At 47.2% G+C, this 23165-nt stretch overlaps 1 protein-coding gene across 5 annotated transcripts in view; it reads right to left on the reverse strand.

Moving 5' to 3' along the window:
• The window catches only part of celsr2 (cadherin EGF LAG seven-pass G-type receptor 2), a 190378-nt gene that overhangs the window by 15375 nt on the left and 151838 nt on the right, over positions 1-23165 (reverse strand). For all 5 annotated transcript variants that reach the window (XM_033042557.1, XM_033042559.1, XM_033042558.1 and 2 more), the window contains exons 15-24: positions 22179-22362; positions 15931-16032; positions 14776-14870; positions 14003-14212; positions 11278-11461; positions 10218-10361; positions 9118-9286; positions 8266-8433; positions 6254-6380; positions 2744-2944 (exon numbers count right to left, since the gene is read on the reverse strand). In XM_033042557.1, coding sequence (XP_032898448.1) covers positions 2744-2944; positions 6254-6380; positions 8266-8433; positions 9118-9286; positions 10218-10361; positions 11278-11461; positions 14003-14212; positions 14776-14870; positions 15931-16032; positions 22179-22362 — 1584 coding nt within the window. The remainder of the gene's footprint in view (positions 1-2743; positions 2945-6253; positions 6381-8265; positions 8434-9117; positions 9287-10217; positions 10362-11277; positions 11462-14002; positions 14213-14775; positions 14871-15930; positions 16033-22178; positions 22363-23165) is intronic.

Genomic DNA, 23165 nt, shown 5'->3' on the forward strand with positions numbered 1-23165 from the left:
GACAATTTACAATCTTTTCCGAAGCCAATTAACCTACAAACCTTCACATCTTAGGACTGTGGGAGGAAGCCGGAACACCCGGATGGAGAAAACCCACACGGTCACGGGGAGAACATACAAACTCTGTACAGACAGCACCCGTAGGCAGAATCAAACCCGGGTCTCTGGCGCTGTGATGCAGCATCATTAACGCTGCACCACTGCGCACCCCGACTATTTAAATTGAATTTCTGTTACAAGAATGCAATTCTGGGAAAAACATGTATTGTCTGTTGACTGGAGGTGCTCTTTGAAATATTCTGGTCTTTTCTTACATATAGCAATATATAAAACAATGAATTTAATCTAAATAGGGAAATATGACTGAAAATTCCTTTTGCGTTCAACAGATGCAAATAAAAACTGCCTCTAATGGCTGTTGTTGATCAGCCACGCCACCAGAGGGCCACATTGCACAAGTTCAAAGATTTCTAAAGCACAAAACCAGAAGGCAAACTAGTGCCAAATAAATGTAATGATTCACCAAACATGATCGGGTTTCTGAACGGTCCTTCCATAGGCCAAGGGTACTGTCTGATTCACCTCGAAGGTAGACACAAAATGCTGGAGTAACTCAGCGGGACAAGCAGCATCTCTGGAGAGAAGAAATAGGTGACGTTTCGGGCCGAGACCCTTCTGAGTTACTCCAGCATTTTGTGTCTACCTTCAGTCTAAACCAGCATCTGCAGTTCATTTCTACACATCTGATTCACCTCAACCCCATAGTGGACATTGGACTTTGTCTCTGGAACTGATGCGCTGCAATGCTGGAAACTATATTCTGCACTCTCTATCTTCCTCTTTGCTCTGTCTACTGAAATGCTTGGTTTGAATGTATTTATATATAGTGTTCTTTGATCTGATTGGACAGCATGCATATCAAAAGCTTTTGACTGTACCTAGGTACACACGACATTAAGGAAAACCTAAACTTTTATACACTTTTAAATCATTAAGAGTCATACAACAAGGAAACGGGTCCTTTGGCTCAATTTATCTACACCGACCAACATGCCCCGTCTACACTAGTCCCACCTGCCCATGCTTGGCCCATGTCCCTTTAAACCTATCCTATCCATGTACCTGTCCAATTGTCTCTTAAATGTTATTGTAGTACCTGCCTCAACTATCTCCCATATACCCACCATCATTTGTATTAAAAAAAAATTATACCCTCAGGTTCCTAGTAAATCTTTTCCCCCTCACCTTAAACCTATGCCCCTACTCTAGGCAAAAGACTCTATGCATTTACCAGATCTATTCCGCACATAGTTTTGTACACCTCTATTTAATCTTTCACCCCTCATCATCCTGCACTCTAAGAAATAAAGTCCTATCCTGCCCAACCTCTCCCTATAGCTCAGGGCCTCAAGTCTTGGCAACATCCTCGTAAATCTTCTCTGCACCCTTTCCAGCTTGACAATATCTTCCTTATAACATGGTGACCAAAACTAAACACAATACTCTAACTATGGTGTAGGAAGGAACTGCAGATGCTGGTTTAAACCGAAGATAATGCTGGAGTAACTCAGCGGGACAGGCAAGTAAGACATTTTCTGATTGGGAGAAATGACAATAAGTCACTCTTAGCTTGACTAATGAAAATGCATCTATAGGCTGATATATACCGGACCAGTGACGGAGTGATCGCTTCGACATGGGTCCTGTGAGACTTGTCACCACTTAGCTTACATCTGACATGCACCTGCCTTGCGGGCGGCTCTAAACCTTGAGCCAGCAGTGATGCACTCAGCCTCTGGAGTCTATCCATCCACGGTAGCATAGCGGTAGAGCTACTGACTTTCAATGCCAGAAACCCAGGTTCGATCCTGACTACGGGTGCTTGTCTGAATGGAGTTTGTACATTCTCCCTGTGACCTGCATGGGTTTTCTCCGAGATCTTAGGTTTCCTCCCACACTCCAAAGACGTACAGGTTTGGAGGTTAATTGGCTTGGTATAAATGTAAAATTGTCTTGAGTGTGTGTGGAATAGTGTTAATGTGCAGGAGATCGCTGGTCGGCACGCACTCAGTGGGCCGAAGGGCCTGTTTCGGCGCTGTATCTCTCAACTAAACTAAACATTGAAGCCTAGGAACTGAACCGGGGAGTCGGAGCTGTACAGTGCATTTAGTGCCTCTTGACTGGAGAAACATTTCTGGGCAATTGGTCACACATGAAGAAAATTGAACACGGGGAAGAGCTCAGTGGGTCAGGCAGCCTCTGCAGAAGCAAAAGGTGCATCTCATATACCTTTTGCTTCCACAGATGCTGCCTGACCCTCTGAGTTCCTCCAGCATTTTGAGTTAAATTATAAATTCATGTTATAGGAGCAGAATTATTATCAGACATTTCAAATCAGGATCCTTCTTCAGGAGGGGTGTGAGCCCAAACATCATCTGTCCACTCCCACAACAGATGCTGCCTGACCATTTGAGTTCATCTAGCATTTCATATTTAGTTCAGGGAGAACGTACAAACTCCGTATGGACAGCACCCACGGTCAGGATCGAACCCGGGTCTCCGGTGATGTAAGGCAGCAGCTCTATCGCTGCGGCACTGTGCCTGCTGAGTCAGGCAGCGCAGAAATAGGCCGCTCGGGCCAACTCATCCATGCCGACCACAGTGCCCCATCTAAGCTGGACCCGTCGGCAAATGTGCCTGCGATTGGTGGTCACCAGAGTGGCCGACCGTTGATGGTACTAACCGCGTTGTCCGCCTGGTTGATGCCGAGGAGGAAGATGAGCTCGGACATGAAGAGTGCCACCACCATGTTCTTGCTGATGCTATGCTGGTTCGAGTGAAGGGAGCGGAGCATGAGGAGCAGGAGGAAGGAGAAGAACAGGGACCCCAGAGTCACGCCCACCGTGGAGTAGGTGACCAGCTTCAGCGGCAGGATCTCTCCGTTCTGTGGGAATGTTGCAGAAACAGAAATGTAAGACAGAAGCAAAATAGTTAACGGTGAGCACAGTGGCGCAGTGGTAGAGTTGCTGCCTCACAGCTCCAGAGATCCTGATCTCCCGTGCTGTGTGTGTGTGTGGAGTTTGCACATTCTTGGAAACACACAACAGTCCCTACAGTGAAGATGTGGATCACAAACATGTCGGAGGCACTACATTTGGAAAACATTAGGCAAATACCAGATCAATTTCTCAAAACATGGACACCCTTCACTGAATTCTTACAAGAATAGCATGGTGCAACACAAATTTAAACTTAAATCCGATGCCGGGTTGGGTGAGGTGGGCGGGGGAGACGAGGGGCAAGGTATATCTCCACCTTTCTTTTTCTCTTTTCTTATTTCTATATCTTTCAGCCACACTACTTTGGTAGTTTAGGGCACTTTCTTTTGTTCTTTTTCGATCTATCTTTTCACTTTATCCCTTTCTTGTTCTCTTTTTCTTTTCTTTTTTGATTTTCAGGTTATAAGGTTAAACATGAAGCTGTACAATAATTGTATAATTTTAGATGCCAAATGTTTTAACTTTGTACAATTGCTTCTAATAATTTTTTTAAATAAATAAATAAATAAAGAGTTTGCACATTCTCTCTGTGACCGCGTGGGTTTCCAACGGGTGCTCCGGTTTCTTTACTTTAGACATACAGTGTGGCAACAGGCCCTTCGGCCCACCGAGTTCACGCTGAACAGTAATCGTCCCATGCATCAGTACTATCCTATCCTGCACACCAAGGGACAATTTACAATTTTCACTAAATCAATTAACCTACAAACTTGTACGTCTTTGGGGTGTGGGAGGAAACCGGAGCACCCGGAGAAATCCCACATGGTCACGGGGAGTACGTACAAACTCTGTGCAGACAGCACCCATAGTCAGGATCGAACATGGGTCACTGGCATTGTAAGGCAGCAACTCTACCACTGCACCACCCTTATGTGGAACACCAAGCAATCCTTGGCATCATTCAGAGTAAAATTGTTGTGCTGGAGGCTTATTGCACTAAAATACGTTGGCCAATGAGTTTAGCATTGCTGCTCGTGGGAGCTGGTGCATTGGCAGCTGTATTTACCTTCAATACAACAATGACCACACTTCAAAGCGTTTTGTCAGGTGTGAGGTTATGAAAACCTCCGTACAAATGTAAATTATTTCTTTCCCTGGCTTTAGCTTTCATTATATATGCTTCAAGTCCTTAAAACTAATGCTGTTTAATTGTCTCCTTATTAAACCCATTTTTATTTTCCCCTTTTTTATTCTTCGGGTTGCCTGAACTATTATTGGCTTCAAGGCTTCACTGGAGTTTGTCAAAGAAACAAAGTCTCGCTATACTCGAGTAACCTCTTCAAATCACAAAGCTACGTAAACAAAACTCACCAGAGGGCTCTATCGATTTTAATTTAAATGGTAATGTTATGGAAATAAGCATGCAATCTTCTTACAAGAATCAAAATGCCGTGTCAACGATAATAGAGTGTAGAACAAGGGTTCCCAACCTTGGGTAAATTTACCACCAGGGGGTAAATTTCGCCTACCCAGGGGGTAAATTTGTTGATTCTGGATTTGTACATATATTTTCTCATTGACTGACTGTGTTTGGTTCAGGTATACCGGTCGGTATCTGTTCATCATTAGTTGTTCATAAATAAGTGAAATGACACTGTTATTTGCTATTAAAGTTGCCTGGGGTAAACGGGAACAAAAAGGTTGGGAACCCCTGGCATAGAACGTAGCACAGGAACAGGCCCTTCAGCCCACATTGTCCGTGCCGAACAGTTAAACTAATCTCCTCTGCCTGCACGTATATCCCTCCATTCCCTGCATGTCCAATGTGCCTACTGAAAGCCTCTTAAATGCCACAATCGTATCTTCTTCCATCACCAAAGGTGGGACGACAGATGGCACAATGGGCTAAGTGTTCGGCTGGCAACCAGAAGGTAGCCGGTTCGAATCCCGCTTGAAGTGCATACTGTCGTTGTGTCCTTGGGCAAGACACTTCACCCACCTTTGCCTGTGTGTGAATGTGTGTGAATGTGTGTGAGTGATTGGTGGTGGTCGGAGGGGCCGTAGGCGCAGATTGGCAGCCACGCTTCCGTCAGTCTGCCCCAGGGCAGCTGTGGCTACAGAAGTAGCTTACCACCACCGAGTGTGACTGAGGAGTAAATGAATAATGCGATGTAAAGCGCCTTGAGTATTAGAAAGGCGCTATATAAATCCCATCCATTATTATTATTATTATCACCACCCCCGGCAGTGCATTCCAGGAACCCAACACCGTGTAAAAAAACTTAAGATATATGAGAACTATTTCACTCTAAACTTGCCCGGCACATCTCCTTTACACTTTGCCCCACTCCCCCTTACAGCTGTGCGTTATAGTATTTCATTTTTCCACACTAGTAAAAAAGTTCTGACTGTCTACCCTATCTGTGCCTCTCATAATTTCATATACCTATCAGGTCTCCCCTCAACCTCTGGCGTAGCAGAGAAAACAATCCAGCTCTGTCCAACCTCTCCCTGTAGCTAATACCCCCAAATCCAGGCATCATAGTGGTAAACCATTTCTGAAAGGGTATTCTGAGATGATAATGGATACTGGCACAATGCAGGTAGGGTGTGTGCGTCAGAATGTCAAGTGAGGAAGGCACGTCCCTCAATAAGATGTCATAGTCACATATAGTGTGGAAACAGGCCCTTTGGCCCAACTTGCCCACACCGGCAAACATGCCCCATCTACACTAGTCCCACTTGCCCACTTTTGACCCATATGCCTCTAAACCTATCCCATCCATGTACCTGTCCAAATCTCTCTTCAAAGTTATGATAGTACCTGCCACAACTACCTTCTCCGGCAGCTCAGTCCATATACCCATCGCCCTTTGTGTAAAATAGTTAAAATAGCCCGAAGGCCCTTCGGACGGTGGGACAGGCTGGAGACGTCGGGCACGAGGAGCGAGGGCTGGTAGGAGGGTGAACCTGCGTAATACTTCCAGCGCATTTACGGTCGGCTGCAGGAGGCGCCCCCTCCCAGGACACAAAGTTGGCCGAGCGAGAAGAGGAAAGGGACGTCGGCTCACAAGAACTGCTCCAGTACATCGAGCACGCGGGCCAACCGGACTTTGGACATGGAGGCATCCACGTGTGTTATGTATGCAAGAGGAATTTCACTGTGCAGTTGCATATGTGACAAAGAAAAGAGTGTTGAACCCCCATCCTCCTGCGCTCCAATACCAGGTCTACACACAAGGGCAGTGACGTACCTCTCGTCTGGAGATGTCCATGAGGACAGCGAAGCTGGTCATATGGTGGCACTGGCAGCTGATGTGGCTCGCATTGCGGAAGATTAATTCACATCCCTTCGACGACCAACCGCCCGACACACCGAGTCTGTGCCGGCACCGGCCCGGAAACGAGAAATGGCCCATTAAACAAACAAGCAACACCTACACAGTAAACCCTTGTTATATCGGACCACAGAGGGAGGGGAATCACGTCCGACATTGCCGATTGTCCACTATGATCAAGTATCCCCTCCACCACATTCACCCTACCTCCACCACCCGCCACCTTCACCATCTCCTCCCTCCACCTTCACGTAGCTCTCCCCCTCCACTCACTCCACGTTTACCCTCCCCTCCATTCCTTCACTATCCTCCTCTCCCCAAACCAGTGTCCCTCAACCCCCTTTTTTTCACCAAAATTATCAGTGGCGCAGCGGTAGAGTTGCTTCCTCACAGCGCCAGAGACACGTGTTCGATTCTGACTACCGGTGCATGTCCGTATGGAGTTTGAACGTTCTCTCAGCGAACACGTGGATTTTCTCCGGGTGTTCTGGTTTCCCACAACACTCAAAAGATGTGCTGGTTTGTAAGATAATTGACTTCTGTAAAAATTGTCCTTAGTGTGTAGGATAGAACTGGTGAGCGGGTGGTCGCAGGTCAGCATGGACTCGGTGGGCCGAAGGGCCTGTTTCCACACTGCATCTCTAAACTAAACTACCCATCGATTCAGATTGGTAAATGGCTGGAGTATGAAGATATGACCAGCTAACAGCTGATGGCCTTGGACAGGACTGTCCCTGACCTTCCTGGCCGCATGTGCCTCAGTTACCGGGTCAGTGCATCATCAAAGGGGCTTGTAATGGAAAATTCCAATTTTTGATTTTTGACATCTGATTCCATAAAATCAAACTCAGGACAGAAAAGATTTATTTTATCAGACTGAAATACTTCACAGAGCGCCCGTTGTGGGACAAGAATGGAGCTGGGGTTATCGTGACACAAGATTAAAAAGAAAATCAATCTGTCTGCAGCGTTTGGATACATCCATCATTCCGACATAAGGCAAGGCTGACCACAGGTTTGCTGCCATATATCACAGCTCTTATTGAACTACCTAAGCACCCAGTAATGTTCTGGCGCTGACATATTTTAGATAATATGCAATCATTTCCTCAATACATTCGAGTACAATAAATAACAATGGCGCAGCAGGTAGAGCTGCTGCCTCACAGCGCCAGAGGCCCGGGTTCGATCCCGACCTTGGGTGCTGTCTGCGTGGAGATTGCATGCTCACCCCGTGACTGCGTGGGTTTCCCCCCTCAACCCAAAAAGGTTAATTTGTAGGTTAATTGGCCCCTGTAAATTGCCCCTAGTGTGTAGAGAGCGGATGCAAAAGGTGATTAACTTTGAACTAGTGTGAATGGTCAATGGTCAGTGTGGACTCGATGGGCTGAAGGGCCTGTTTCTTTGCTGTGTGCTTCAATCAATCAATCAATTAATAAGTGAGGACACTAAGTGGTGGAGTAACTTAGTGGTTTGGGCAGCATCTCTGGAGAACATGGATAAGTGATAAGCGATTATGCTAGAATGATGATAGGAAATGATGGATCCAATATCGGAGAACATGATGATGATAATGGTGATACTTTATTGGATAAAGATGAGGTCTGAAGAAGTTTTGACCCCAAATGTCACCTATGGATATTGTTCGGAGATCTGCCTGACCTGCTGAGTTACTCCAGCACTTACGTGTTCCTTTTTTGTAAACTAGCATCTTCGGTTCCTGGGAGAAAAAGGACAGGTGATGTTTCCGGTCGGGACCCTTCTTCAGACCCGACCCAAAATGGTGCCCATCTTTTTTTCTCCATGGATGCTGCCTGACCCATTGAGTAACTCCAGCACGTTGTGTCTATCTATCTAAACCAACATCTGCAGTTCCCTTCTATACTGCTCTTGTTCCTTGTCAGCGCAACCAACGAGTGAGGTCTTACGGGATGGAGTGGTTCCAGAAGACGCAGATGGGCTTGGTCCTCTCCTCGGTGTGGAAGAGCCGGTACTGCACTCTGATGGGCTTCTCCAGTTGGTGTTGCAGCAACTCATCGTGGTCGTGGACGGCCACAGTAACCACAGGGCTGTTGATCACTGGCCGCTTCGGCACCCTGCGGCAGAAAGCATTCACATCATCCCCACAGTTTATGGATAAGAGGGAAGTCTTTTAGGACCGAGATGAGAAAATCATTTTTTAGACAGAGAGTGGTGAATCTGTGGGATTCTCTGCCGCAGAAGGTAGTTGAGGCCAGTTCATTGGCTACATTTAAGAGGGAGTTAGATGTGGCCCTTGTGGCTAAAGGGATCAGGGGGTATGGAGAGAAGGCAGGTACAGGATACTGAGTTGGATGAGCAGCCATGATCATATTGAATGGCGGTGCAGGCTCGAAGGGCCAAATGGCCTACTCATGCACCTATTTTCTATGTTTCTATCCCCACGCAGAAACCTAACCAACAAGTGACTTCCATACCATCATGGAGTCATCCATCGTGACCAAGATGCCCCATCGACACTGGTCCCATTTGTTCGCATTTGGCCCATATCCTTCCAAACACTTACAATCCATGTACCTATCCATCGCCAGGGGTGGTGAAGGAGGAACATACAACAGAGGCTTTTAGGAGGCTTGTAGATGGGTGCATGGAGATGCAGATAATGGAGGGGTCTGGATCACTTGTTGGCACAGGAGATTAGATTATCCTGGCATCATGTTCGGCATGCACATTGTGGGCCGAAGGGCTTGTTCCCGTGCTGCTCTATACTCGTTGGGCAATTGTGAGGATTAGGATTTTACCTGAGACTTCTTTTGTCAGGATCATACTGTTCTGGTAGAAGTTCTCCCAGTGACCAGTAGATGATGATGCTGACTATGGCATCTTCTTCAATCGGATCTGGATGCCGTCTCTTTCTGTTCAAGGGCGTGCTCTCCTCTTCAGGAGAGGGGGTTGGCACTTTCGAGCTCTCTGGGAGGCAACACGAACAAAACAAACTTTGTGCTTTCTTAAATCCAATCATAACATCCGTCAACAAATACTGAGTCAGAAATACACTGCAGATGCTGGATTCTTGCTCGTGGAGCTTATCAGGCCAGGTAGCATCTGTGTGGGGGGAGGAGTGGATAGACGACATTTCGATTTGGGACTCTTCTTCAAGAAGAAGGGACTGTTTTGAGCCTGAAGAAGGCTCCTGTCCCAAAACCCTACTTCAGACTGAATATTGACCAGAAACGCCATCTGTCTATTCCCTCCACAAATGCTACCTGACCCTTAGAGTTCCTCCAGAACTTTATGTTTTGCTTAAGAATCCAGCATCTGCAGTTCCTTATGTCTTAAGATGACACATTGATTGAACCCTCCTGTCTGTGCTTTAAGCAGCCTGGGTTTCTAATGTGCGCTGTTAATTAATAACAGAAATTTAAAACTGGCTCTCGATCACAAATATAATATTACATTGAATATTAGGTATCCGAGTCAGAAAGGGAGCACATCAATTCCATTTTACACGTATTAGACAGTGTAGGTTTTAGTTTAATTTAATTCAGAGATACAGCACGGAACCAGGCCCTTCAGCCCTCCGGGTCCGTGCCAACCAGTGCTCCCCGTACACTAGCACTACCTTACACCAGGGACAATTTACAATTTTTACCAAAAATTAACATACTAACCGGCACATCATCAGAGTGTGGGAGGAAATCGGAGCACCCGGAGGAAACCCATGCGGTCACAGGGAGAACTTACAAACTCTGTACAGATGGCACCCAGGGTCAGGATCGAACCCAGGTCTTGGGCGTTGTAAGGCAGCAGCTCTACCGCTGCGTCACTGTGCCACCTCAGGTCAAAACCTGACCCGACTTCACCGCACGAGCACACCTGCCTTGTACGACAGTATTCCTACCTTTGATTTCTGCCGGTGTGAAGATCGACTCGGGAAGGATTGCAATTGTTTCCAAATCCCGCGGTTTCTCTCCTCGGATGAAGTCGTAGCGTGGGAGCTTCACTCCGGAGAAGTTCGCTTTGTGAAGGCGATCAACGGAAATCACTGGATAAAATTGCTTCTGTTAGTCTGAGAACCAGCACATGTATCATCTACAGCCTTGTCGCTGACTGGAAAGCATGCAGCAGAAAAGCTTTTCACTGTACCTCAGTACACGTGACAATAATAAACTCAACTCAACGGAACAGAACTAAACTTTCAATAGTTAATCTTGGTATGAATGTTGAATTCGCCAATTTCAAGTAACACCCCTGCTACCCCCCCCCCCCCCCTCCATTGGACTTTGTCTCTGGAATTGGAGTGCTACAACGCTGATAACTATATTCTGCAATCTGTATCTTCCCCTTTGCTCTACCTGTTGTACTTGTGTTTGACTTGGTTTTATTTCTGTATAGTATTATCTCATCTAATCGGATGGCATGTGAAGTATTTCACGATACCTCGGCACATGTGAGCGTGATAATTTGCGCTTGGTTCCAGTATCTGCAGTTCTTTCAGGTTTATTTAAACAAAAATGATTGGAAACAGGCCCTTCGGCCCACTGAGTCTATGCTGACCATCAATCACCCGTTCTCATTAGTTCTATGTTATCGCATTTTTTTTATCGTCCATACTCACCAGGGGCAATTTACAGAGGGCCAATAAACCTATAAATATGCATGTCCATTGGATGTGGGATGAAACCGGAGCACCCGGAGGAAACCCATGCGGTCGCAGGGAGAAGGTGCATGTTACACACACACACACACACACACACACACACACACACACACACACACACACACACACACACACACACACACACACACACACACACAGTACCCGAGGTCAGGATCAAACCCGGGTCTCTGGCGCTGTGAGGCAGTGGCTCTACCAACTGTGCCACTGTGCCGCCCACAGATCTTGGTGTCTCCGAATGTTACCGTCTCAAAGTTGCCCCTAGTGCTACTGGATTCCTCACCGATGTTTGGGGTGACGATGGTGAAGGGGCTGAGGTAGGTCTTCCTCATGTTCTGAGCCAGCGCACTTGCGTAATCTTCATAGTGTTTGAGCAGGTGAGCAGCCCCGCCATCCGTCTGTTGAATGAGATCCCAGTGCCTCTTGTTACTCGCATCAAGGATCGAGCTTCCAACCTCAATAAGGTTCTGAAAAACAACAGATAGTCCTCCTGATTACATTTTATCTCTGTTTGTTTCGTTGTCACCTTCCCCTAGCTAACAATGATCTATTCTACATTGACCATTAGCTTCGTTCCCTTTGATGTCTCACCTTGCCCTCCCATATCTCTGTGTCTCCCTCTACAGGTGTCAGAGATTATGGGGAGGAGGCAGGAAAATGGGGTTAGGAGGGAGAGATAGATCAGTCATGATTGACTGGTGGAGTAGACTTGATGGGCCGAATGGTCTAATTCTGCTCCAATCACTAATGATCTTATGATCCCCTGAATCTCAGTCTGAAGAAAGGTCTCGGCCCGAAATATCACCCATTCCTTGTACCCAGAGATGCTGCCTAGCCCCCTGAGTAACTCCAGCATTTTGTGTCTATCTTCAGAGTAATATATTTGTTTAAGAAGGAACTGCAGAGGTCCAAAGGTAGACAAAAATGCTGGAGAAACTCAGCGGGTGAGGCAGCATCTATGGAGTGAAGGAAATAGACAATGTTTCGGGTCGAAGAAGGGTTTCGACCCGAAAAGTTGCCTATATCCTTCGCTCCATAGATGCTGCCTCACCCGCTGAGTTTCTCCAGCATTTTTGTCTACCTTCAGAGTAATATAGTTTAGTTTTGTTTATTGTCACATGTGCAACAAAAGTTTTTTATTTCATGCCATTCAGTCAGCAGAAAGACTATGCATGATTACATTCACATCGTCCACAATATACAGATAAAGGATAAAGGGAATAAATGCAAGATAAAGTCCAGAAAAGTCTGATTAAAGATAGTCTGAGGGTCTCCAATGAGGTAGATGGGAGATCAGGACCACTCACTAGTCAGTGATAGGATGGTCAGTTGCCTGGTTATAGCTGGGAAGAATCTGTCCCTGAATCTGGAGGTGTGCGTTTTCACACTTCCGTTCCTCTTGCCTAATGGGAGAGGGGACAAGAGGGAGTGACGGGTCCTTGATTATGCTGGTGGCCTTGCCGAGGCAGCGTCAAGTGTAAATGGAGTCAATGGAAGGGAGGTTGGTTTGCGTGATGGTCTGGGCTGCATCCACAACTCTCTGCATTATATTACATTTCTATTGGAATAATCACTCCACGGGAAGATTTCCTTCCTTCAACTCCAGCTCTTCCCATCTCCTGTCACAATTTGTGCATCAATTTCTTCATTTTCAAAAGGAAAAGGAAAATTTCAAGCTGGCTCATTCCCCATCAATACCTCAAGGCATTTCTCCACTCAGTAAATTCAATGTCAATTTTCTTGAGGCAGGGGTTGCGAGAGGTCAGCTTGTGATGTCGCGATTTACTTTAGTATAATGTGAAACAAAGAGACATAGAAACATAGAAACATAGAAAATAGGTGCAGGAGTAGGCCATTCGGCCCTTCGAGCCTGCATCGCCATTCAATATGATCATGACTGATCATCCAACTTAGTATCCTGTACCTGCCTCCTCTCCATACCCCCTGATCCCTTTAGCCACAAGTGCCACATCTAACTCCCTCTATAATATAGCCAATGAACTGGCCTCAACTACCTTCTGTGGCAGAGAATTCCACAGATTCACCACTCTCTGTGTGAAAAATGTTTTTCTTATCTCGGTCATAAAAGATTTCCCCCTTATCCTTAAACTGTGACCTCTTGTTCTGGACTTCCCCAACATCGGGAACAATCTTCCTGCATCTAGCCTGTCCAACTCCTTAAGAATTTTGTAAGTTTAAGTCATACAGCACGGAAATAGGCCCTTCAGTAACAAACAGGATACTGGTCTACTTTGACAAGATGCTGCTGAGCACTGACAAGTGGAAAGTCAGAGTCATTCAGCACAGAAACAGGCCCTTCGGCCCAACTCATCCATGCTGACCAAGGAGCCCTATCCCAACAAGTCCATTTAGCTCAGTTTGGCCTGTATCTCTCGAAACTGGTCCTATCCATGCACCAGTCCAAATGTCTTTTAAATGTCTAGATACTCCTGCCTCAACTGCCTCCTCTGACAGTTCCATAAACCCACCATTCTGTGTGTGAAAACATTGCCCTCAGCATTTTGTTAAATCTCTCCCCTCTCACCTTAAACTAATGCCGTCTTCTAATTTGGGTTCTTAACAAATCTGGTGCAGCATGTTCGTATAAATTTTTAGTTTAGTTCAGAGATACAGCATGGAAACAGGACCTTCGCCCGAATGAGTCCACACCAACTAGCGATCCCCGCACACTTACACTATCCTACACCCACTAGGGACAATTTACAATTATACCAAGACAATTAACCTACAACCCTGTACGTCTTTGGAGTGGAAACCGGACCACACGGAGAAAACCCACACGGTCAGAGTGAGAACGGACAAACTCTGTACAAGACAGTACCCGTAGTCGGGATCAAACCAGGGTCACTGGCATTGTGAGGCGGCAGCTTTACCACTGCACCGCTGTGCCGCCCAATGTCTAAACTAGGTGATAACAAGTGACTGCACCCAACGTGTTGAGTAGTTGAGGTGCCGTGAATTGCGTTGACCATCTCTAGGTGCGTTACCTCCGTAAACTGGACGTCCTGGGTTGCCGCCAAGTTAAAGCCTCGCTGGGAGTTCTCAAATTCCAAGATCTTTGAGGTGACATGGTACGCTATCTTCACATCGCTGCCAAAATATTTGCGTGTGTGCTGAGTGGCGTTCCACAACTGCAGGGCTATTCTCTTCGACTTGTCCATGTCCAGCACCGTTTCGTTCCTCTTCAGTTTCTCAGCCTGTGTGAAAGAAATATGCCCCCAGAAAATGACCAGTCCCTTCGGCAAAATCACCAAAGCATTGCCCACAAAATGAGTCACAAGGAGCCATCTCGTGTGTGTTGGGCTGCGTAGTTGCAGTACAAAATTAAAGAAAAATCTGATTTTTGTTTTTAGTTTAGAGATGTAGCATGGAAGCAGGCCATTCAGCGCGCCGAGTCCGTGCCGACCATCGATCACCCGTTCACACTATTTCTATGTTATTCCACTTTGTCATCCACTCCCTCCACACCGGGGCAATTTACAGAGGGGTCATAGGGAGAACGTGCAAACTCCACACAGACAGCACCTGAGGTCAGGATCGAACCCGGTGACCGCGTGGATTTCCTCCGGAGGCTCCGGTTTCCTCTTGCATCCCAAAGCCGTGCAGGTCTGTAGGTCTGTTGGCCCTTTATAAATCCTCCCTAATGCGTAGGGATGCGAGTGTGGGACATCATAGGACTGGCGTGACCTGGTGATCGATGGTTGGCATAGATCCAGTGGGCTGAAGGGCCTGTTAAAGTAAATGAAACTAAGAGACTTACTAAGGTTTTCAGCTCGGCGAAGGTATTGGTGGTACAGTTGAACAGATCTGGAGGGAGCCAACCCCTGTGCTCATCGCAGTGTCGAATACCCGTGCCTATGGAGAAAATAACAGGATCTTAGCGAATGCCCAAAGCACACTCCAAAGACAAAGGCATGTGGCCATCACCATAATCATTAGACATTATTATCTTCCACCAAACATTATTCCCTTTATACTGTCTCTGTAACTGTGGATGGCTTGACTGTAATCATAGATAGACACAAAGGGCTGGAGTAACTCAACGGGTCAGGCAGCATCTCTCGAGAGAAAGGATGGGTGATGTTTCAGGTCGGGACCCTTCTTCAGACTATGTACTCAATAGTTTTGGGTCGGGACCTCGGTCGGCAACATTCCCTGAAGGACATCTCGCTCTGCTAGGAGGCCAGCAAGTTTCAGTCAGACCAAAGAGCGTCTTTCACCGAGTTGATGGACTGGTGACCGTCTCCATGATAGAAGCATATCACATTGCGAGAGGCATAGATGGGGTAGACAGTCAAAATCTTTTTCCCTGGGGGGAGATAACAAAGGCTAGGGGGCATAGCTTTAAGCATAGGGGGAGGGACAGATCTTTAAACTTGTAATAATCTTGTTTTTGAAAGCTTCTGGGAGAAGGAGGAATGACCGGGGTGGGACAAGTGTTTGATGATATTGGCTGATTTTCTGAGGAAGCATGAAGTGTGGAAGGTCTGGTCTGTGAGCTGGACTGGGCTACATCTGTGAGCTGGACTGGGCTACATCTACAACTCTCTGGTGTTTCTTGCCATCTTGGGCAGAGCTGCTCCCAACCCAAGCTATGATGCCACCCAACAATGTGCTTCCTACGGTGCGTGTGTAGAAGTCTGTTCAAGGCGCTGTGTCGGCTGACAAAATCTCAGTCTGATACTGGAAGGTAGACAAAAATGCTGGAGAAACTCAGCGGGTGAGGCAGCATCTATGGAACGAAGGAAATAGGCGACGTTTTGGGACGAGACCCTTCTTCAGACCTGGAAGTCGTTCTTCGCCTCGCGTAACATCAGAACACGTGGCCAGCCCGTGTCAACGATGGAATCATTGCAAGTGTAGAACGAGGAATTACTTTATTCTGAGACAAGTGAAAATGTAAAGACAACGTTACCGGTCGATCCTTTGGGGCAAGGCACGGCAGCAGGTAATCCAAACTTGGTCCTTGGCCACCAGATCCCTGCCTCCATGGCCCGTGGACAACTGTCGTAAATCACTGAAAGGAAAAGAAACCGATTAAATATCCCCAACACAATAAAAACACTTTCATTCCCCATTACACCAATCAGCCACTTCTCCACATTCTACACAATGGCAACCTGCATCAACACCTTAGTCCAGCAGGTTACCTGGTTACCTGCACCGCTTTGTCCTGCCCATCCTCTCTTCCAGCGTCTTCTTCTCCTCCCCTTTCCTCTGCCCGCCACAATCAGACTGGAGAAGGGTCCATGACCCGAAACCTTACCTATCCATGTTCTCTAGAGATGCTGCCTGACCCGCTGAGTTACTCCAGCACTGTGTGTCTTGTCTTTTCAACATCCTAGTCATTGAGTCACAAAGTTGTGCAGTATAGTCGGGCCCTTCGGCCCAATGCTTTCATGCCCAGCTTTCTGCCCATTGCATTTGCTCTATATGTCCCATTCCACACTGTATGACTGCAATGCTTCTACATTTAAATCAAATGCAAATCATGATTTTAAACTTTCCGTGGCAATATACTGAACAATGGTTTCAAAAATATATGTCCTGATATGCATCGTCACTGAAAAATGTTTTACACTTCTGCTGAACATGTATCTTAAGCCACACAATCTTTTGCCCAGAGTAGCGGAATCAAGAACCAGAGGACATACATTTAAGGTGAGGGGGGGGGGGGGGAAATTTAATGGGAACCTGAGGGGTAACTTTGTTTACACAAAGGGCAGGAGGGGTATGGAACAAGCTGTTGGAGGGGGGTCATTGAGGCAAGTACTATTACAATGTTTAACAAACAATTGGACAGGTACATGGATAGGACATGTACGAGTGCTGTCTGTACGGAGTTTGTACGTTCCCCCTGTGACCGCGTGGGTTTTCTCCACGTGCTCCAGTTTCCTCTCACACTCCAAAGATGTGCAGGTTTGTAGGTTCATTGGCCTCGGTGAAATTGTAAATTGCCACTAATATGTAGGCTGGTGCTAGTATACAGGGTGGTCGCTGGTGGCGTGGACCCGCGGGCCAAAGGGGTAGTTTCTGTACTGTATCACTAAAGTCTAAAGGTGACATGATAGGGGATGTATATCAGATTTTACTTCGGAGTCACGTGAGTGACTACATGAAGAACCCGCTCAGTGCGCAAGCGCGGCATTACGCCAGCAGTGCAACAGCGGCCGCAACGGGAGTTAGGCTGTCCCGTTACAGAATGAACCGGACCGTCAGGTGAGTACCCTGAGGTCGGGGTTTCTTTTACAGGTGAGCCTCTTTTCTGCTTGTGTTTTTTACAGGCAGAGAAAAAGGCTCTGGAACAAAACTGTCCCCCGTTCAAGGAGGAACGTTTCCCGTTGGGGAGGGGGGCAGCAACAGGCAGTAGGAGCGTTACCCGGTGTTCCGTAATTGCCCGACACCGTGCCGAGGCCAGCCCGCTAGTACCTGAGCAGCGGGCTGGATGCATAGCCACCCGAAGAGGCAGCCGGCAGGTGTTCCCGATTGGGACGGGACGTCTCTCCACCCGCACGGGGGGAGAGAGAGCCGCCTGAGCCGCTGGAGCGGCTCTCGGAGCAGGTGCCTGCGAGACGCGCTGCTTGAGGGGCGCTCTCGCATCTACAAGGCAAAAGCTCCAGAAGAAGGCGGTAGGAACCGGGCGCTCCGCTATCCCCATCACCGCGCCGAGCCCAGTCCCGCTAGTGCCTGAACTGCGGGCTGGATATCTAGCCATCCGAACAGGCATCCGGCCGGTGGCGTCCGATTCGTCAGACGGGGACATGTCTCTACCTAAAATGAAGGAGAGACAGCCGCCTGAGCTGCATCCAACAGCAATTGAAGCAGCTCCAGCGAGATGCGCAGAAAGAGCGCTCTCGCGAAAAGAAAAAACAAGACTTTCGAAGAAATCTGCCCCCGTCCAACTCCGCAAGAGGAGAAGGGGGGGCAGCAACAGGCGGTAGGAGCGCTATCCGGGCGCCCCGCTATCCCCGACACCGAGCCGAGTCCAGCTCCGCTAATGTCTGAACAGCGGGCTGGAGGCAAAGCCAAACGGAAGAGCAACCGGCCGGTGGCATCCGACTCGTCGGACGGGGACGTCTCTCCACCCAGGAGGGGGAGGGACAGCCGCCTGAGCCGCATGGAGCGGCTCTTGGAGCAGGTGCTCCAGCAAGGTGCACCCCGGGAGGGGAGCTCTTGCAGAGGGAGGTCAGGCACTCCCTCTACAGTGCCTCCTGCACTGTCCATTGCATCCTCCTTTCCAGAGGATAACTTTGGGGACCAGGACTGGGCTGGTCCAGAACAAGGGGTTATGGCTGAAGATTTCGGGAGTATGCAGGGGGTGCAGGAGCAGGAACAGCTGCTTGGTGCAGTGGGCCGCTACGTGTCAAAACCCCGTGGAGGGGAACCGCTAGAGGCCAAACTAGCGGCAAGTATCAATCACCTTTCCAACAGAGCTCTGCAGGGGCAGGTGATTAATGAAGCTTTAGATACCTATACGGCGCCGGAGAACTGTGAACCTCTAAAAAGTACCAGCGGTGAACAGCCAAATCTGGGGACACATTGGGGCAACCATCCGGCACCACGAGCTAAAGCTGCAGCGGATACTCCGACTATTGACAGCAGGCATCACTTCGTTTGCTCGTTCTATAAACAACACCGAGATGACCACCAATCAACAGGATACACTTGCGTTGTTGTGTAACACGCAGTTTGAAATTAATAATCTGCGGAAAGAAATCATCAAACCTGCCATCAATCCTCGATTTGCCGGGCTGTGTAAAACACCAGCCGATGAGCCAGACAGGCTGCTCTTCGGGAAGGCAGGGTATAAAACGAGCAAACTGAAAACACACACCACCAAGTGGCAGCACCCCGCCGCATCCACCAGTAAACATCCGCCATTCAACACTGGTGAAAGCTCGGGGTCCGCTTACTTTCACCGTAAGTCTTTTTTAGACCAGGGCCTAGAGCGGACCCCATGGAAAATGCGCCAACCCCCAACAAACACGTCACATCAGACACCTCGCAAGCCTCGTCCGACCAAAGGGAATCAGAGGAAATACCCGTAACCATGGAGGTAGGTGGGTCTGGTTCCTATCACCTTTTGGGAGGTGGAGGCTTAATACTAACAGGAGGTAGATTGCACCGGTTTGAAGCATAGTGGATATAAAATACAATTCATGTCAGAAAAAACGCCGCCAGTTCAACAATGGCCCCAAAGGGTATTTCTCCCTCTGTCAAAGAGAAACGTGAGGGACAAGCTGAACTGGTGAGACTTATCACAAAGGGGGTCATCGAAAAGACCAAACATGAACCTTTGGAATTTGTATCAAATATATTCACTAAAACCAAAAAAGATGGTGGCTGTCGCATCATCATTGACTTAACATCACTAAACAAATTTGTTAAGTATATACATTTCAAAATGGAGACATATGTTACTGCCAAACAACTGAATTCCAAAGGATATTCGACAAGTAGCAAGAGTAATTGGGAAAATGGTAGCAGCATTTCCGGCTACACAATTCGGACCTTTGCACTATCAAAAAATAAATAAATAAATAAAAAATAAAAATAAAAAATAAATAAAAAAATAAGTTACAGAGAGCAAAGGTACAGGCAATAAAACGACATACAGGTCACTATGATCGTGTCATGAACTTACCCACTGAAGCAATATCAGAGCTACAGTGGTGGGCAGAAAACGTTTGGCATAGTTTCAGCCCTATCTTTATCACTAACCCTACTTTAGTTACTAAAACAGATGCCAGTGCTCAAGGCTGGGGAGCGACTAACTCCATATCCAGCACAGGTGGTAGATGGACTAACCTAGAGTCATCATTACTACTTACACTGGGCATTAACTATCTAGAGATGTTGGGCGCCTTTTATGGTTTAAAAGCATATGTATCTAATATGCAGCACTTGCATGTTCGGTTACAAATTGATAAATACTACGGTGATGGCTTATATTAGCCATATGGGTGGCATAAAATCATTGTCATGCGACAAATTGGTCAACATGATTTGGCAATGGTGTGTCGAAAGACATATTTGGCTATCAGCTACTTACCTACCAGGTAAGCTAAACACCCATGCCATGAGAAAATTAAACGCCTGGGTTGCAAGTTTGAACAGACCTTACCTGGAACTGGGATTGTCCAAACAAACCATCACCATGTTGGCATCCCTTCGAACATCCACCAGAGGCAGTACTTAACCAGCATCAAAAAAGGGAGAAGTACTGCCAGGAAACAGGGACGACATACGCAACAGCTACAGCCACCAACATACTGGAGTTCCTGGCCTATCTACACCACGATGTAGGGATCAGCTACAGTGCCATCAACAACCAGCGCCAGGACAACAGGCGATGGGATCCCATCCACTGGTGGTAAAACTGATGAAGGGCATTTACAATATCAAGCCCTAAGCTCAGGTATACCCATATTTGGGATATCAGTGTGGTCCTGACATATCTCAGGGAATGGCCACCAGCCAGATCCCCCGGCCTCGAGCAAGCTACACTAAAGACGCTCATGTTGATGGCACTTGTATCCGCTCAGAGGGTCCAGTCACTACACCTATTGCGACTGGACAACATGATCACAGCTCCAGACCAGATCTGTCGTTATCCAGCGACTGATCAAACAGAGCAGACCAGGAACACCTAATCCAGTCGTGGCTTACCCACCAGAACCACGGTTATGTGCCATGACTCACCTACTATCCTACATAGACACAACCAAAATATACGAGGGAGATGAAAAGCCTTGTGGGTCAGTCACTAAAACCTTATGGTCGGGTGACGAGCCAAACCATTGCGAGATGGCTCAAGCAGGTGCTAGAAACTGCTGGGATAAACACTAACATGTACAAATTTTATTCCACCAGGACAGCATCCATGTCGACGGCTAAAGAATGGACATGCCTATAGACCACATCCTGGCTACAGCAGGATGGTGGGGGGGAAAAGACCGTTCAGAAATTTTATAATAAGCCGTTGGCAAAACCTGGTTTATTTGCAGTAAAGATTTACGAACTGCAAATATTTAATTTAAGCCCAGGGGAGCAACTTAATTCTTTGTTGTTATTGTTTAAAAAATACCATTGTGTTTTTCTACAAATAGACTCATTGGTTGATTACGATAACACTTCCTCCCTCAAGAACTTCGGCAGTGAGTGAAATGAAACTGTTACACGGTTTGAAATCACAGAGCTTTGAAATCTTCACGTAGTCACTCAAGTGACTCCGAAGTAAAATAGTAAGATTAAACGAGAACTTACCAGTTTGAAGTTTGATCTGTATTTTATGAGGAGTTACGATGAGGGATTACGTGCCCTCCGCTCCCACCCTCATTATATGGATCAAACTAATAAATTGATGTCTCCTTATCTTTACTATGTTTACTTCAAATAACTGTGTCTATCTGTGATTCCACACCGCTGTTTGGAAGTATGCCGCGCCTGCGCACTGAGCGGGTTCTTCACGTAATCCCTCATCGTAACTCCTCATAAAATACAGATCAAACTTCAAACTGGTAAGTTCTCGTTTAATCTTACTATTAGAAGCAACAAAGATGGGAAATGGACTCTGCATATCTAACTTATGGCCTATACAAGGTATAGGTTTAAGGGAGGAGATTTAAAGGGAATCTCTGGAACATTTTTCACAGAGTAGTTGGTATCCAGAACAAGCTGCCAGATGATGCTGGCAACCTGCAATATTCATCACAATTATCCATCATCTAGCAGCCGCCCCCTGAAGACCAGAGACCTGGTGGATGGAGCCAGAGACGACGATGGATGATGGTAGAGGAACAAGGCCCGTAGGAGAGGAGGGGACCAGGGTCCGGCTTTAAGGTCGGCTGAGAGAGGCTCCCCTCGGGAATAAAGGTGGACGAGCGAGGAGGGGGATATGTGGGTACACTGGTCGACCAAGGAGCAGCAGCCTGGGTCTCACCTGAGTCAGGCACTGCTCATACAACCTAGAGCGTGGACTGGACTTGGAAAATGGTGGCATGTGGAATCAGTAGACTATTTTTGTGCACTTGCTAATCGGGGATGTGCTTAGGTACGGCAATATCCTACTGGACTGTTTGTAAGAAAATAACGTAGCTGTACGTTTGCACTTCGCACATGTGACAATATAGCACCATTTAACCATTGAACATATAAACGTACCTTCACATCCATTAATGAAGACTTCTGCGAAAGGATTGTCACAACGGTCACAATGTTGTCCGATGACACCAGGTTTACACTGGCACTGTCCCGTCTCCATGTCACATGGTCGCGAGAGAGAACCCATGGAGTAACAGTCACAGGGCAGGCAGGCATTGCTTCCCGCAGGCCAGTAATAGTTGTCCTGTATAGAAATTACATGTCATTAGGACAGCACAGTGGCGCAGTGGGTAGAGCTGTTGCATTACAGCACCAGAGACACGGGTTCGATCCCAACTACGGGTGCTGTCTGTGTGGAGTTTGCACGTTCTGCCTGTGACTGTGTGGGTTTCCTCTGGGTGCTCCGGTTTCCTCCCACATCCCAAAGACATGCAGGTTTGTTGGTTAATTGGCTTCTGTAAATCAATTATTCAGCAGCACTGTGATTGTTGAATAATTTCCATTTCATACGGATCAGTTCACAATGTCCCATAATACTTTGTGCCTATAGACTTTGCAGATACAGCGTGGAAACAGGCCTTTCGGCCCATTGAGTCCGTGTCCAACAACGATCTCCCCGTACACTAGCACTACCCTGAACACGAGGGACAATTTACAGAAGCCAATTAACCTACAAAACTGCACGTCTGTTGGAGTGTGGGAGGAAACCCCAAATGTCACCTACCCATGTTGTGAATGCTGCCTGACTGGCTGAGTTACTCCAGCACTTTGTGTCTCTTTTTTGTAAACCAGCATCTTCAGTTCCTTGTAAAAAAAAGGACGGGTGACGTTTCGGGTCAGGACCCTTCTTCAGGATCGACCCAAAATGTTGCCCATCATTTTTCTCCAGAGAGGCTGTCTGATCCGCTGAGTTACTCCAGCGCATTGTGTATATCTCAGTATAAACCAGCATCTGCAGTTCCTTGTTTCTACATTTCAGTATGGACAAGTTGGGCCAAAGGCTCTATGACTTTATCAGGTGACTGTAGAGAGGTTCGAGTAATTCAG

Source organism: Amblyraja radiata, chromosome 24 (assembly GCF_010909765.2).
Source record: "Amblyraja radiata isolate CabotCenter1 chromosome 24, sAmbRad1.1.pri, whole genome shotgun sequence".
In the NCBI taxonomy this organism is placed as follows: domain Eukaryota; kingdom Metazoa; phylum Chordata; class Chondrichthyes; order Rajiformes; family Rajidae; genus Amblyraja; species Amblyraja radiata.